This window comes from Tiliqua scincoides, chromosome 5 (genome assembly GCF_035046505.1).
Source record: "Tiliqua scincoides isolate rTilSci1 chromosome 5, rTilSci1.hap2, whole genome shotgun sequence".
Lineage (NCBI taxonomy): Eukaryota > Metazoa > Chordata > Lepidosauria > Squamata > Scincidae > Tiliqua > Tiliqua scincoides.
In genome coordinates this window covers 5,529,946-5,546,693 of record NC_089825.1, presented here as the reverse complement: position 1 = coordinate 5,546,693, position 16,748 = coordinate 5,529,946, and the positions used below count along the sequence as shown (strand labels likewise).

Here is a 16,748-nt window from a genome sequence, read left to right as displayed (position 1 = left end):
GACCACAGGATGATCTGTTGGCAGGTCAGGGCAGGAGGTCTGGCTCAAGTGGTAGAGCTGCCACCTTGTGTGTCTGAAGATCTGGGGATGCCAGTTTGGAAAAAAACAGAAGCTGTCAACATACTGATCATGCTGATGAGCAGACCCTCAGTGAAGAGAGGAGTTGCTGTCAGCTGAGGCATCAAGACAGTGCACAATTTGACATGAAATCCAGATGAAATTGAAGGCTTTCTACAGAAGATCAGAACTATTTCTAAAGGGGTTTTTTAAAAGCCTGCTTATGTGAACTGCTTTGGATTAAAGTCTGAAGAGAAAACTGACCAACAAAGGCAGTATATGAAAACCAATTAGTCCTCTACTACCCAGAACTGCATACTCATCCCATGATGCATATTCTGAAGATGTGAAGTATACCACTTTATTGTGATCATAAAAAACTTCTGTCAAATCCACCCTCACTACTACATAATAATTAGCCAGAGCCATGACTCAGGATCCTAAAAGTATGGATGCTCCTGCTTCTCATCCAACCCCACCCCATATCATGAAGAGCTAAATGTACAAAATATAGAATCATGCCTTTTGCTGTGCACAAGAAGAATGGTCATGCAAGAAACCAGGAATTTCTTTTCCACAGGACAAGAAAGAGCACTGCTACATCTGTAATTGAGGGTGGATTTCACTGATGCTTTTTATGGTCACAATTCGGCTCCACCACTACGTGGTAAAGGTGTCTACTTTGTAACATCTTCAAAATATGCATCAGGGGACAAGTACAGTTCCAGATAGTAGAGGACTGAAATGCATTTTATTAAGTAAAGTTCTTGGTGGAGAATTTACTCTTGGAAAAACTGTTACCATTTACAAAAAAAAATCAAAAGCATTTAAAAACAGTAGGAAGGTTTGTAAGATGCAAAGATATGATAATGTAGTGGAAGAACTAAAAAACCTCCTATGTTTGTAAAAATCCCTACATGGGGATTTAGAAAAGCCTGCCTATGTAAACCGCCTTGGATTAAAGACAGAGGAGAAATCCAGTGACAAGAAAGGCGGTATATAAATACTGGTATCTAAAATGGTGGCTAACAAGCTCTGTCCACTGAAAACACCTGTGCTTCACTTTTTGCAGCTGAAATTCTCAGTACTGGTTAAAAAAACCTCCATCCTTTCACACTGTGCTTTTATAAACTTCACATGTCATACTGAGAATGACTGAGCAGCATTTAAGTAGATGTCCAACAGCAGACTTGACAGCTCAGTGTGACGGAAGAGGCAGTCAGAGTTCTTCACTTCTGCAATAAAACAGTTAACATCTGAGCATCAAGAAGCCAGGTCTTCTGCTGCTAGTGTTCTTCAAAGCATGTGGCAGGTGTAGAGTGCTGGGCAAGAGGTACTTTAGAGCTAGTTCTGTACAGTTTCATCCATGAATTCCTGGGGCCTTTCTTCATGGCTATCGGGTTGCAATTCTTTGGTTACTACAGGGCTTTCAGTTGCCACTGAAGACAGAAGAGTTAGTGGACTCCCAAAATCTGCTGTAGATGTGTTTACAGAAATATCCATAGGAAGGGATGGTAAAGAAGAAACTGAAGACATTACTTCATCTAATTTTGGCTCAGGACACAAGCCTTCTGGATGTGTCATTGCATCTTCTGAGACTGGAACAGAGGCCTGATCTGAAAGAAAAACAAACAGAAATTAATCTATTTAGTGTGACTCTGGTCAGTTGCAATACCTACTGTTCTATGAGTGGAGATGGGGAAAAGCAGCAGGAAAGGCAAAACATACTTTAAAGATATGCTATTTAAATATTATTAGACGTTCATTCAAAGCAGAAATTCCCTACTATTCCCTCTACTGCCACCAATCTGGCAACTTCTACGGAATTAGAGCCAGCTGTTCACACCAAAAGAAAAATCCTATGTAGATTTGCTGGCATGCATCTGTCTTTGATAAATAAAGCACCAGTTGGACAAGACAGAAGATGTGCACTGTACACATGCAGGAAGATAAAAAGGTTTTGTTTCAACAAATGCTAATTAATGTGGATGCATTGTTTGAAAACATTTGTATTCAGTGATCACAAGCTAAATCCAACCTCTTATGTAACTGTGGTTGTGTGCTTTATGTATACTGTTCAAGACACACTGAGCAGTATACCCAATACACACAGAGAAAAGAGCGGAATAATAAAGGGCAGCTATATGCCTACTTAAAGGGACAAACTAGACATGCATGCGAATAACTGCTATCCTAGCATTTCCAGCTGGGAGTGCCTCTTTTGCAAACAGACAGCTGAACTGAAGGGGTGTGCCAAACTCCAATTGGGACTGGGGCATGTGGAAAAAGGAGACTGAGTTCCCCTTGCATCATTTTCCTGCTAAACCTTTTCTACCAACATCACGACAAAAATTTCCTCAGATCCCCACTACAGGGATTGGTTTTCATAAGGGAAAGAAGTGAGCCTCCTTTGTGGTGCAGTGTGTGAGTTTTGCAAAGGGGGCACTTCTGCTTGGAAATATACCCACCTAGTATGCAGATTTAGTCTGGCCCTTAGTTTTACTAGACACCCATATAGTAAAAACTACCATTTTTGGACTTCAGAAGCAACACAGGTACGTGCAAACCTTTAAAAGTAAGGTGATGATTTTAGAATTTGCTTACCAAAATATGAGTGGGCTCCACTGTTGATTAGTTCTGTCGTCATATTGTCTGTCATGCTGAGAGAAGCAGAGGAAGGCACACTGACTGTTTTCACCAAGTCAATTAATTCAGGAAAGGAAGCACCCGACATATCTATAAAACCTGAAGGAAAAGCCAAGAATTTACCAGAGAAATTAAACCCACTGCTTTAGAGTTGGATCTGGTTCCCTGAATCCTACTAAAGCAACATTTTCAGAGCATCATCTTAACTTCAGGGCCCAATCCTATCCAACTTTCCAGCATTGGTGCAGCTGCAATGCAGCCCCGAGGTAAGGGAGCAAATGTTCCCATACCTTGAGGAGGCCTCTGTGACTGCCTCCCCAGCACAGGATGTAGCGTACACCCCATTGGCACAGTTGCACTGGCACTGGAAAATTGGATAGGACTGGGTCCCCAGTCAGCTACCTGGTAGCTGTGCACAGTCTGATGCAACAATGCTGAAATCAATAGCTTGAACCTTCTGGAAATGTTGCACTGATTCCTGCCTGCTTCTGCCAGCACCTCTTCTAAATCCCTTCTGCTCTCTCTTTGTGGTTTGTTAGACTCAGTTACGATTAATGATCTTGGTGCAGGAAGTCAGAACAAGGTAGTGGCCCTGAACACATCATGGAGTCATAGGCATTGTTCCCTGTAAACTGCATAGTCCCTCAGCTCAAAGCCAAGCAGCCAAACCAGAAGTCAGTGGTGACATCATCACCAGATACACCACTGCGCAGCAAAGGGGTCCATATAGTGGCAAGGACCTCTTACAGGAAACTTTGATCACAAGACTGAAGCACAATTAAAACAGTCAGTATTAGCTTTTCAGAGCAATTCTGGAATTCACATTGCAGGAGTTAGTGACAGCAGAATTCAGCATTATGAGAATCCCAGCTTTCATTTATGTAAAACCCAGCACAAGCAAATTCCTAGTCATTACAGAAGTGGAATAGCAAAATCTCAATTAAACAGGACTTTCAGTTGACTAGAAGTGAAGCTTTAGCATTGTTCCTTCCTATGAGCAGACTACTCTATAAAGACTAAGGCTCTGCCTAACCTATAGAGGCCAAAGTTCAGCTTGGTGAAGAAATTTGGGAACACAGACCTAGCCATAAACAATCCATTTTCTGTTCTAAAACGTCAACAATTACCTGGATCCATGACTCTTTGGACAGGAGGAGGGTGGTGAAGGGAATTTTCTGCTGAATTCATGCTTATACTTTGATCTGTGCTAGAATCTAAGCTTGCAGCTTCTTCACCTTGGTAATTAGGTGCCAACAGAGGTGTCTGAAATAAGTATGATAAAAAATACATGCTTCAGGCCAAGGGACATATTTAACAAAGCAATACAACTACAGAGTGGAATGGCATTCCCTGGGCACCCCAGTTAACCGCAGCTTCTTCCTAGTGAAACATGGCTACGGACTTGTATAAAACAGAAGCCAGCAAAACTTGAATAACCAGAGTTTCGGGGGGGGTCTCCTCCAGTGAACCACCACTGCAATGCCAGCCAGCTCAGAGGGCATCACTGTTTTTCAAACAAGTTCAAAGTGGATTTCATAAGACAAAAGTGAGAAAGCTGTCCTAGACTGGATTCCCAGTTTTAAGACATAATTTTATTTGTATAATAAAAGAAACAATGTTTTTAAAGCCAGTGGAAAAGATTCAACACCAAGTTAATTAGGCATTTTGCTGAGAACCACCGTGTAAAAAGTACCTCTTTCCCCAGTCCACAGGGGTGACCTTACAAAACAACAAAATCTCTAGCCCAAGGATGTGCAAATTATCCACGAAAACTGCCTTAGCTACAAGGCAGGTGAGTGGAACAGATCCTCTGGAAGCAGAAACTGAGACCGAGACAGTGACATGTCCGTGATAATCTATGGAATGCTAAGATAACTCTCTCCTGTACTGTTGCATATGAACACCCAAATCACTGAATTATCTTTCATTGTGTGCTTACCTCTGTATAGCCATTGGTAGGCTGCTCTGGAGGAACATCTCCTAAGAGTGAAGAAGGGGGACCAACCTCCGTTTTTTTCTTTGGAACAGCAGGCTGTGTTGGAATTCGGTGCAAATAGCCATATCCAATGCCACAACCTAAACTGTACAAGAAGCAGGCAGATAGAATTTTAAAAATTTGGTGAGATTTTTACACCTGCCGATTCTGTAAAGAGAAAAAATAAATAAGATATTGCTCAACGATGCTGCTATTACTGAAATCATATGAAGAAATTTATTCCTGGATACCTCTTATTCCTGGGTACCGCTTCAAAGCTGCAATTCACAGAGCACTAAGGACTCCATCCTAAACGGTGTGCACCATAAAGGACATTTGCAAGCCCTTAGCACTGTTGGAACACCAGTGGACCGCCACTCCATGGATGCCTGAACCGCCAGGCGGCGGAGAGGTAGGTGGGGGCACAGGGGAGGAGGTGTTCTGGAGTGGGGGGAGGGCAGGAAGGAGGCGGATCCTGAGCTCTGTGTCGGGCTGCACGGCCCAGCACGGAGACTCTTGATTCTACGACAGCCCAAGGGTTGCTGCAGAATCGGGTATCCCTATTGCGGGGCTTCTTCCCTTCCCCTGAGGAGCTGGCGGTGGCAGCCCTTTTGTGCACAAGATACCACAGCAGCCATTTTTGTGCTGCTGTAGTTATGTACATGTGAACCAAACCATAAAAAGTTCCAAATATACATTAGTAAGCTGGGTCCCCTGTGTGATGAAGCCCAGATAACAGGAGGGCTGGAAAGAACATCTCCCCTTTCCTCACAGGAAAAGACTGCAGAAGAGTCCACCCTCTTCCCAACCTGCAAAATCAGTCTTGGGTGGCATGTGTTCACTCCTTTTCTACCATTAGTGCCAAGCTGGGACTGGGGCATGTATGTGGGAGGCAGGCAGGCCTCAGCCTCCCTTTGCACCCACCTGAGAGGAAGGAATTTCTCCCTCAGTTTACACATCCCATTCATATTTTAAAGGGTTCCCAAACTACTTATTTATTTGAGACCAATACCCCACCAGATTCAAGATAAATCCATGTGAATCAGTTACTTACAATCACACCTGGACTGCATTTTTACCATGCAGGGTACAAATAAGTGAGTTTCCTATGCAGGACTCTCATATGAAAATGTAGCAAACAGAAAGGGGGGGGGAGGAGTGTAGTAGCCATGAGCAGCAGATGGGAGAGGGGTGTGTGTCTCTCCTACTGACTCAACAGAAGTGGAAGGGGGAAGGCAAGTAATTTGTATGAATGGGATAGGCATGTCAGAGTCCTTGTGGTTGGAGTGACCAATATCACAAGCTTTTTTTCCTCTCGAGCTGAAAATCATGATTCAAGATATTTTTCCTCTCCTAAAAAGAGGGAAGGGAAAGAATGGCAACATACACAGCACACCTGTTTCAAACTGTTCTATGAAGTTCCAGAAGGGGGCAGCACAGTCTCATCCACCAAGGTCGTTCTAAACCTCATTTTGCTGCCTGCCTTGGACTGTGAACACAGGTACCCTTCAGGCAAAAGGACATCTTACAAATACAACATACCAGAACAAAACTGGTTTCACAGTGGCTTTCCTATGCATACTTCCCTATGTTCATATTGCTTTCCTATGTGCTGGAGAGCACATGGAGCTAAAGCTCTTCCAAGTAATTTCACAGAGAAGCAAGATCTCTTTCTAAAAGTCAGTATCAGGTTATAGTCAACACAAAGAACAGCATTATGTTCACTGAGTGAGGGCAAGATCTGAAACACAACAAGCCAAGAATAGGCCTCAGTTTGTCTACAAATCGTATCCCGTCACCACTTCCAGGTCCATACCTTCCTTCTCCACCCCATGCTCCGTTGGGGGTGACAAAAACCTCTCGACAGGAATCCATTTCTGTGTTATACACCATCAGCTTCAGGGGCTTTCCCTCGTGGGATTCAATCAATGAGAAGAAATCTTCAGACTGAGCAAAAGAGAGGTATTTTTGTCATTAACACATGAGAAGCACTCCATCTGCCCTCTTTATGTAATTTCCAGCTGTTCTGTTCCTGCAGGACAGAGGAGAAGGACCAACTCATTCCACACACCAAACACAGAATTAGCATGGCCACCCCAGCGAGGTATTCTATAGGCAGCTAGAAGAAGACAGCACAAAAGCAGGCTGGTAGTCTCAGGATTTCTGCCAAGATGTGGTGCACTATGAATGGGGCAGGTTAGGGACATGCTTACATTATGGAGGAGGCAGAAATTTTGACCTTCTACGGAGGCAAAGAGAGTGAGCATATGCAAAGGGGAGAGGGGAAAGAGCACCTTTGGGGTAGGAATGAGTAAAAGTGGAGAAAGCTCCATATGGGCCAGTTGGCTTTAAGCCTGTCTCCCATCATATCACTCCTATCTGCAGAAAACATTCAGGTGCAACTTCTAGAGAAAGAGTTCCACTTGTGCAAATTGTACATATCTGAGGCACTGTTCAAAGCTATGAGAACAAGGGATGGATGTTGGGTATGTAAACAAAAGGAGACCATTGTTGCACAAAGATTTTTAGCCAATATCATAGTGAAGGAATTGGGCTACACAGGGAGAAAACAGGCAAGTCTAAAGTCTGGGGATCATTGCCATGACAGTCAGTAAGAACAGCCTTGATTTCTTCTGCCTGTCAGTGTCACTGATGACCTCCACGGTTCCCCTCATACCTCCTGCAGTATTTGGTCTGATCCAACAACGTAGTCAGTGTATGGCTGCAAGCCAGCTAAGGCCGCAGGGGATGCTGGCTCCACATCCTAGAGAGACAAGGATCAGTCATGTTACTCCACATCGATTCAACAAAACGAGCAGCAAAAGTCTTAACTAGATTGTTTTCAAACTGTATTCCTAGGGACCTGACCAGGATTTGTCAGTAAAGAAATGTTACGATGGACAAATTCTGCCAAGAGATCGTTTGTCCATCATCAGTGTATGGAACGGTTGGACAGGCTCTCTGTCAGAGGCTTCACAAAGCCTCTGGTGCCACACGGGAACTGAAAATACACTCAAAAAAGCCCAGCAATGTACTGAGATACAAGTCAATGAGGAAAAGCATTCTCTGAAAAGAAAAAGTTTGTGTTTCTGTCTTGATTCATGAAAATACTGCCAGGATTTTTTTAAAAAAAACAAAAAACCCAGAATTTCAAGAAAAAGTCTGAGCAACTGAGACAGCTGACCAAACCTAAATTCAGAGTAAACTACCTAGCCTATAACATGCAACCTTCTGTGAACTTGCTTACCAGAACATGCCACACGTGTTCGCTGGCTCCTTGGAAACTGCAGAACCTCACACTGGCCCCCAGAAGGCCCTGTCCCCCCCACATGTTGCTGGGGATCACCTCCACCTCACGCACTTTCATTGTTTTGATGTTGTAGACCTCCAGCTTCACAGCTTTCTCAACATTGGCCTTCAGCAGGTCTTTTAGGGTGTCACCTTCTTTATTCTAAAAACAAAAAGAAATATTAGAACTTTGCTGGTGGATATGGTACCCAAGGGACTGCTGGGCCCAAAGAAATTTGACAGGGTCACTCACACAGGCTTTGTGAGAGAGTACAGCAACACAGCAGTTAGAGATCAGAGCATCAATGTTTTTCCAATAAAGAATTTGCTGCCACAATACATAGTAATGAGCACTAGCTTAGACAACTTCTAAAAAGGAGGAAACAAGTTTGTGAAATAGAGGTCTACCATGGCTAATAGCAATGATAACTAAATGGAACCTCCATTTTCAGAGGCAGTGTACCGCTGAGTATCAGGTGCTGGGGCTCAGAGAAGAGTTACTGCTTTCATGCCCTGCTCGAAATCTTCTGAGACGCACCTGGATAGTTGAAAATTAGATGCTTAGCTAGGAAGATCCTATCTCCTATCCAGCACAGCTCTTATATATTTCAAAGATTTATACCCCAGGTGTTTGTTAGGTTTTGTTTGGTTTTAAATCAAATTATCTCCAAGGCTGCTTAGAACAGTACAAAAACCATGCAGCAGCCCATGTTCCTCCGTCTCCTGGCAGAGACCAGAGTGTCCTTTTCTCATTTCTTCAGACTATCAAGTGAAATGTCATTTGTTGGCCTTAAGAGACACAACCTAAACTTTGTGGCAGCTTCCTCTAAGTTAATTATTGACAGGGCCATATTTGCACAAGCCATGGAACATGCTTCATGAAATGGAAACTGGCAACACCCTTCCAGTGTGCCACAAGCATTTGCTCTGCTGATTTAATATGCTTGCAGCCCAGTTGCAAGCCCACACGCTGCAGCAAGAGGAGTAAAAATGGAACAATAAGGATTAATGGCTGATCTGATGTCAGGGAAAATGTTCCATTCCTATCCCAGCTGCAGCACTATTACTGTATGTCCATGATCAAGTCTCTAGAGGGAAAATGCTATAACTAAAGACTGCAGCTCTGATCTCCAAAGCGATAAAAAAAAACTTGATGCGACTAAATCTGTGATTCAGATCTTATAATGCAAGGAGCACTAACTTCATGAGTGGACATGAAGTTCTTTTTGCTTCCATAACCATCAACAGGGAAGACCTGCCTAGGAAACAGGAGCTCGGTTTCTACAGTGTCAAATGACTGGTCCACCTACACTAACTGGCAGCAGTCCTGGGGGGGGTTCAGAGACTGCCTTTCCCAGCCCTACCTGCCAGCATCTGAACCTGGGACCCTCTAGTGTCTATATGCAAGACAGGTGATCCAGCACTGAACTACAACTCTTCCCCCTGCTTGTGCATGCAGGCCCTGCCATAACCTGGTTGGTCTAAAGCAAGAGAGAGTTGAACGCTGCTTGTTCACTGTTCTAAAGCAGGAATTCTCAAAGCATGATTTGGGACCCCCGTAGGGGTTGCCAGCAGTTCGGAAGGAGGTCATAAAACTGAAGAATGTGGGCTGCCACCAATGCAACTTTCTCCAGATTTCTTTTGCCTCCAAATGACACTTGAGGAGCCAGGTGGCACTTACTGTAAGATTAGGTCCAGTAACCTTTGTTCACCAACACCTCATTTATATTCATTCATTCCACTGACATCCTGCCTTGAACATAATCATGGAAAGAAGGCAGGATACTGGAGGTGTCAGGCAGTCTCCCATTCAGGCATGGACCAGACCCAGATCAGCTGAACTTCCAAAAGGTGGCTGCATCAGGTGCATTCAAATTATGCCATGGGATGCCACAAACACAGAACACAACATACAGACATACATCAAAACAGGGATGTGCCTTGAGTTGCTTACCAATCTGGTGTGTCCTATTGCAAGGATGAAATCAAAGAATGACTCCAATCCAGCCTGCTGAGCAGGGGAATTTTCCTGGACCTGCAAAATTGCAGTTAATATGTAAAGAAAAGAATGAAAAGAATATCAGTGCAAGCATGAATGGTCTAAATTAAGTTGGCAGCTTAATGCTAAAATGTCCACACCAAGAACACACTTGAGCCAACAAAAAAGAGACATGGGCAGCAGCGGGGAGAGGTTATTCAGGCCTGGGGCAAAAATAATGCAGCCAGCCAGCCTAAGAACTATGATTATTTTTGGAACCCCTCTCTGCCCCACCCAGATAGAAACCACAAGGCATCTTAAATGAAACATCTGAGATATGCATTTACAATAAGCCAAGTCTATAGGAAAGAGTGCAAGCGGAGGGGGAATACTGAAGAGCACAAGTAACATGTGGAGGCCAAGACCAAGTTCTTTGGACCTGAGTTACGCGCAAAGCACCAGCTGGCAAAATACTGACCTACGGCCGCTATGCTTGGTCTGCTTTCAAGCACTCTAGGCAAAGCTGAGCGCACCAGACTGGACTCCCTAAACAGCAATTCAATTGTATCATATATCCTTTCATAATCAGACAAAAGGATGAAAAGCCTTTATGTTGCAGAAATGGGCATTAGGAAGGAAAGACTTCATGTACTTCCTGCTGTGCCCAGAACATCAGTCACTTGTCAGTGTTTCTAGAACCTGCATGGTGCAGTTAGTGGTTAGCATCAGGCTAGAACAAGGAAGGTGTTCAAACCCCCCATACAGCCCAGAGACTCAGAAGTTTGTTATGAGAACTGGGGTGGGGGGAAGCAATGGCACCACCCTGAGATCCATAGTGGAAGCATGTTCATAACATTCCTTGCCTTGTTTATAGGCAAGAATGGAAAGAGGGAAGGGTATAGGAACTGAAATTAGCCAGCCAGTATACCCAATTGTGTCACAGAGGCAAAGTACAGTAGCTATGGGAGAAAGATCAAGAGCTGTGCCTTATGGCTTCATTACACTCCTCCACATGCACCATTCAGGTACCAGCCCCAAATTATCAAAATTTCCGTCACAACCACAAGGGTCAGGAATGGGTTTAAAAAATACTGAAAGCTAGATTCTTCAGCTTCCAAATTCTACCAGGTTCCATAAGGAAAGGAAAGCAACAGCATACACAGAAGCTTTGGCTGTCTGCTGGTATTCTTTTGCATCTTTTTAGATTGTGAGTCCTTTTGGGACAGGGAGCCATTTAGTTATTTGATTTTTCTCTGTAAACTGCTTTGTGAATTTTTAGTTGAAAAGCAGTATACTGTTGTTAATCATCATCATCATCATCATCTTAGAACATCAGAGTTGGAACAGACCTTAGAGGTCATCTAGTTATCCCACCCATTATTCAGGCTAAACTCTTGTTATAGCTTCCCTGACAGGTGTCAATCCAGCCTCAGCTTGAAAACCTCCAATGAGGGAAACCTCACAATTGCACAAGGCAGATAGTTCCAGTAATAGATAGCTCTTGAATGTCTTCCTCACCTCTAGCCAAAATCTATTTCTCTGCAGCTTCAATTCATTGGTTCTAGTACTGCCTTCAGAAGCCACAAAGACTCACAGCCCAATCCTATGAATGTCTACTCAGAAGTAAGTCCCATAAGAGTCAGTGGGGCTTACTCCCAGGAAAGTGTGGATAGGATTGGGCTGTAAGGCAGGGCTGGCAACCTTTTCCTTTGAAAAGACCAGATGCTCCACAGCAACATCATCATGTCACCACTTCTAGGTTGCAGAGCACTCAGAAGTGGCCTGCACAGAGCTCAGCTAGGCAGGCAAAGCCTTCCACCCAGTTTGCCATGGGCCTGACGGGGAATGGCAGTGCTTCCCACTCTGGCTCACAGAATCCCTGTGGCAGGCTGGATGACTTTGGCTGATGGGTCTGATCCTGCCCACAGGCCACAGGTTGCCAACACCTGGACTAAGCCCTCCCTTCTTCTGCGTGGTAGATCTTCAAATATGTGAAGACAGCCATCAGATCTCCCCTTAGTCTTGTCTTCTCCAGGCTAAACATATCAAACTCTTTTAACCCTTTCCAGATCTCTCCCTCCTCTGAAACCCTTTCAGCATTTCGGGGTCCTTCTTAAAATGTGGTGCCCAAAACTGGGTGCAGTATTCCAAGTGGGGTTTGAGAGTAGAGAGAGTAGAACTGTTACTTCTCACAATTTGGACTAGGCCTTTATCAATGCAGCCGAGCACTGCATTCGCTTTTTTGCAACTGCATCACACAACTGGGGCAAGCTCAGCTTGTCATTCCCTAACAACACAATTCTAGGCAGGTCGATTCAGAAGCAGGTTGCTTTAAGGTGAATGAGGCTTATTCTCTAGTAAGTCTGCACAAGACTGTAGTCCAAGACATCTTGATACTTTTCATACATGCTGCCAAGCTGAGTCCCCCCACATCCTTTAGCTTTGCTTTTTGGACAGGGTTTTAGATTTGTTTCAGAAGAATTTCACCATGTTGGTATTGACCCAACAATAGATTGTCTTCCAGGATGTTGACTTCCTTCCCGCCCCCCTCCCCCAATCAAAAACACAGCCTCCTGAACAGCTCTTTTTAAAAGGTAACACAAAACAGAAGCACCAAAAGGTACAGCACAAACTGTGCCAAGCTTTAATTTTCAACTATTCTCGCCTGAAGAGACAATTACACAGCCAATATCTTCACAGTATTGTTCTAAAAGATCTACAGAATAGGAAAAATGGAACAGAAAAAAGTGAGACTGGTGATGGGAAGAGAAGAAACATCCAGTGGGGCTACTTCTGAGCAGAAGTCAGGGTCAGCATACAGTATTTACTTTTGAATCAATTTACGGTCTTCCCTTTCGCAAAACAGCAGCTTCTCCAAAAAAACCTCAATAACAAAACACTGTATGCATACGGCACAACCTATGTGCAATCTTTACAAAGATTAGGAAAGCAGAGTGGATTGGAAAATGACTGATTTGGCACAGAGTACAAAACCAGATGGTGAAAACCGTTCCAGTTTACATAATCAGTTTTTGAGGTATGGTCTTGTTTAAGTGGCCTGAGAGCTGCTACGTTTCATATCCACCTGCACACATGGGCAGGGCAAGAGTGGAAGGAGGCATGTATCAAATTCCTAAGAGCCAAAGTCAATATTTGGGGAGGCACCCTCAGTTACCCGAGAGTCAACTTTATAGAGAGCTGTAAAAAAATATGCAAGTGTCCAAGGGCCAACGTCCAGTTTTCTGGACATCAGGATTTTTCATCGTAAGAATAGCTAGCTTAAGTCACAGCTCCATCTGGTTCAACATTCTGCTTCCAACGCCAGTCAGCCAGATGCTCCTGTCACACAGACAGGGCACAAAGGGCATGGCTGAGCAGGGCCATTATGAAATTATGTGCAGAAAGTAGAGAGTTTTTTTTTCTTTAAATTAAAACGATATAAACCTAAACATATAAAACAATATAAACCACTCTTCTGAACCAAATCCAAAACAGCAGCAACATTACAAATCAAGAGCACAGAGATGTTTGTAATTTTTGTCTAAAAGTCAGCAATGAGACAGCAATAGAATATTCAGGACAGGCAAAACAAATGAAACATGATCAACAGAAAATAAGAGTTTTGCCACCCACTGTCTACGTAACATAATGAAAGTTAGGTGGTGGCAGCAATGGAGAAACAGAGATATATGGACCCACACAGACGACAAACCACCTTCAGTGCAGGTTTTTAAATCTAGGTTGCGCTGGTTTGGCCATCTACTGTGTACAGACAACTCCCGTCTAGCCAAGCAAGTATATGACGCCAAAAGAACTGGGAAAAGACCAAGAACAAGACCAAAGAAAAGATGGCTTATCATCATCCTAGAGGTCTTGAAGTATTCAAAATATGGTTTACCAAATGCCACACAACTTCGTCAATATTGCACAGGATGACTTAATATCACTGCTATGTTGCTTCAAAGGGAACTTGTTTTATGACATGGCTGTTGACAATATGCAGAGAGAGAGGCAAAACAAGGCACTTTTCTCCTTCAAAGCGCAATTCTAAGTTTACAGAACACATTTCCAGAAAAGGCAATGGAAGACGCAAGCTCAGTGGTTCCCAAACCTTTTAGCATTGGACCCTGTATTCCAACTGTATTCCAATAGAAACAGGCATTTCCAATAGAATACGAGCCTCCTGGTGCCCTCCCAGGCACCGGCCTTCTGAGGCAGCCCACTTCTAAAACCAAGAGGTTGCACATATTCATCATGGCTTCGAGCCTGTGATGGACCATTCCTTCATTAATCTGTCCAATCCCCTTTTCAAGGCATCCAGGCCAGCTGCCATCACCACACCCTGTGGCAAGGAGTTCCACAGGCTCAGCTACACGGATGAACAGAACGCCCTGAGCGTGCCTGCGTGTTAGCCCTGGTGGAGCCTCCCTGTACAGTGGCAGGCTACCTAGGCAGCACTGCTGGGGGCAGGGGAGGCGCATACTGTCCTGGTAGCCTGCTACTGCACAGGGAGGCTCCACCAGGGCTAACAGGCCGGGCACGCTCAGGGCGTTCTGTGCAGTCGCGTAGCTGAGCCTGTGGAACTCCTTGCCACAGGGTGTTCACTCCTCACCTTATGGCAGAGGGAGGGATGCCCCCCGCGCACTGGCCAGGCTGCGCTCTGCAGGCGAAGAGCCCCTGACCCCCCGCGGACACCGACGTTACCCCGTGCACGTGATAGCCTTCGGAGCCGCCGCTGGACACCTCGGAGCTGGAGCCCAGCCCCATGGCTGCGGCCTCGGAGCGCTAAGACCGACCCGCTTCCTCAGCCGCTTCAGCCGTCCTCCTGCCAACTTCCAACGCTGCAGGAGCAACAGCGCATGCGCACGCGCCTGGAGGGAGGTGGGCAGGAGACGGAGCCGACCGGCGCGCGCGCACTAGCTCCGCAGACGAAGCTGCCTGTCGCGTCCTGGACAGCTGGTCGCTAGGCAACGGGAGAGGGGAGGGGAGGGGAAGAAGTGGGCGCGGCCCCAGGGCCCTCCGCCTGCCGTGCCAGGCGGCGATTGGCTGGTTGAGGCGGGCGGGGCGGGGTTCGGAAAGTGGGCGGGGCCTAGATGGAGGTTATGGCCGTTGGTGGGCGGGGTGGCAGTGCTCGTTGGGCGGGGCCATGGCTGACGCGGACCCTCAGGCCTTGGTACAGCGAGGGGGGGAGAGAAAAGGCTCTCCCATTTTCCCAGGGTGTCATTGGTCTGTGGAACTCCTTGCCACAGGGTGTGGTGACGGCGCCTGCCACGGACGCTTTACCCAGTGTTATTGGTCTGTGGAACTCCATGCCACAGGGTGTGGTGACGGCGCCTGCCACGGACGCTTTACCCAGTGTCATTGGTCTGGTGGAACGCCTTGCCACAGGGTGAGATGAAGGCGTCTGCCACTGACGCTTTACCCAGTGCCATTGGTCTATGGAACTCCTTGCCACAGGGTGTGGTGACGGCGCCTGCCACGGACGCTTTACCCAGTGTCATTGGTCTGTGGAATGCCTTGCCACAGGGTGAGGTGAAGGCGTCTGCCACTGACGCTTTACCCAGTGCCATTGGTCTATGGAACTCCTTGCCACAGGGTGTGGTGACGGCGCCTGCCACGGACGCTTTACCCAGTGTCATTGGTCTGTGGAATGCCTTGCCACAGGGTGAGGTGAAGGCGTCTGCCACTGACACTTTACCCAGTGCCATTGGTCTATGGAACTCCTTGCCACAGGGTGTGGTGACGGCACCTGCCACGGACGCTTTACCCAGTGTCATTGGTCTGTGGAATGCCTTGCCACAGGGTTTGGTCCCCTTAGGGCCCAATCCTTTCCAACTTTCCAGCTCTGGTGTAACCACAATGCAGCCCCATAGTAAGGGAACACATCTTTCCATACCTTAAGAAGGCCCCAGTGATTGCTTCTCCACCACATGATACAGCACACACCCCAAGGGCTCAACTGCACCAGCACTGGAAAATTGGATAGGATTGGGCCCTCAGTCATTAATGAAAGTAGTCATTAGTTGCAATGAGCTGTAATTGCTGCAAACCAAACAAAAGTGGGTTTTTTTCTCCTCTTTCTCCTCCCCACCAAGTCGAGAATCCTGTACTATGCTCAAGAAAAATACTACAACCATGTCATTCACTTGACCAACGTGGAACTGTCAAAACATGCTTATGATCCAGTGCTCCTGTTTTTCAAGGCTTTTGGAACTTTGCTTCTTGGTAATTGGGAAATGTTGAATGCTACTGGGTAATTTTCTGCCCCCTGCCTCCCCAATCTCAGTCCACAGATAGTGTAGAAAATGTGGGAACTTGGTGAGATGGAATGGAGTCCTCTGGGAAGGGCAGGACAGAGAATTTTGCAGAATGCAGAAGTGCTGGTAATTCTTATAGATGTGTGTGCTACCATGCTTCGTGAATGAGGCTTTAGGGCAGCATATACAGCTTAGCATATTAAGGATCACCAAGTAGTATTCAGCAAACACACTAGAAGTATATATTTATACCACCCTTCCTCCAAAGAGCACAGGGCGGTGTACACATAGCTGCTCTCCTCCTTTTATCCTCACAACAACCCTGTGAGGTAGGTGAGGCTGAGAGAATGTGACTGGCCCAAGGTCACCCAGGAAGTTTCATGGCTAAGGAGGGATTTGAACCTAGATCTTCCAGGTCTACCTACCTAACCACTACACCACCCTGGCTCTCACCCTGGTATACTCTTTTAGTATAACATCCTAGAAAGCATAGCAACATTTAAAATCAGTAAAATGAGTATTAAAGACCAAGGCAACCTCTAGATGA

General features: G+C 45.6%; 2 protein-coding genes across 2 annotated transcripts in view; one reads left to right on the top strand and one right to left on the bottom strand.

Annotated features, from left to right (window-relative positions):
• Positions 1–333: 333 nt before the first annotated feature.
• Positions 334–14,758, bottom strand: GORASP1 (golgi reassembly stacking protein 1). The gene is made up of 9 exons (XM_066627769.1): positions 14,649–14,758; positions 9,921–10,001; positions 7,926–8,129; positions 7,356–7,442; positions 6,495–6,625; positions 4,643–4,784; positions 3,831–3,966; positions 2,662–2,802; positions 334–1,673 (listed from the first exon to the last, which is right to left on the bottom strand). The coding sequence occupies exons 1-9, from the start codon at positions 14,709–14,711 to the stop codon at positions 1,402–1,404; spliced, it is 1,257 nt and encodes a 418-aa protein (XP_066483866.1). The 5' UTR covers positions 14,712–14,758; the 3' UTR covers positions 334–1,401.
• Positions 14,759–15,090: 332 nt separating this feature from the next.
• TTC21A (tetratricopeptide repeat domain 21A) overlaps positions 15,091–16,748 on the top strand; it is a 41,719-nt gene continuing 40,061 nt past the window's right edge. Inside the window, exons 1-2 of the mRNA XM_066627642.1 lie at positions 15,091–15,117; positions 16,040–16,169. Of these exons, the coding sequence (XP_066483739.1) occupies positions 15,091–15,117; positions 16,040–16,169 (157 nt within the window). The remainder of the gene's footprint in view (positions 15,118–16,039; positions 16,170–16,748) is intronic.

Bases quoted from the DNA above. Each gene is read 5' to 3' on its own strand.
- GORASP1 (XM_066627769.1), bottom strand. From the start codon at position 14,711: ATGGGGCTGGGCTCCAGCTCCGAGGTGTCCAGCGGCGGCTCCGAAGGC. The intron at 8,130-9,920 runs GTAAGCAACTCA...TTTTGTTTTTAG, and splicing joins CAATAGGACACACCAGATTG to AATAAAGAAGGTGACACCCT. The intron at 2,803-3,830 runs GTAATTGTTGAC...CTTTTCCTTCAG, and splicing joins CCAAAGAGTCATGGATCCAG to GTTTTATAGATATGTCGGGT.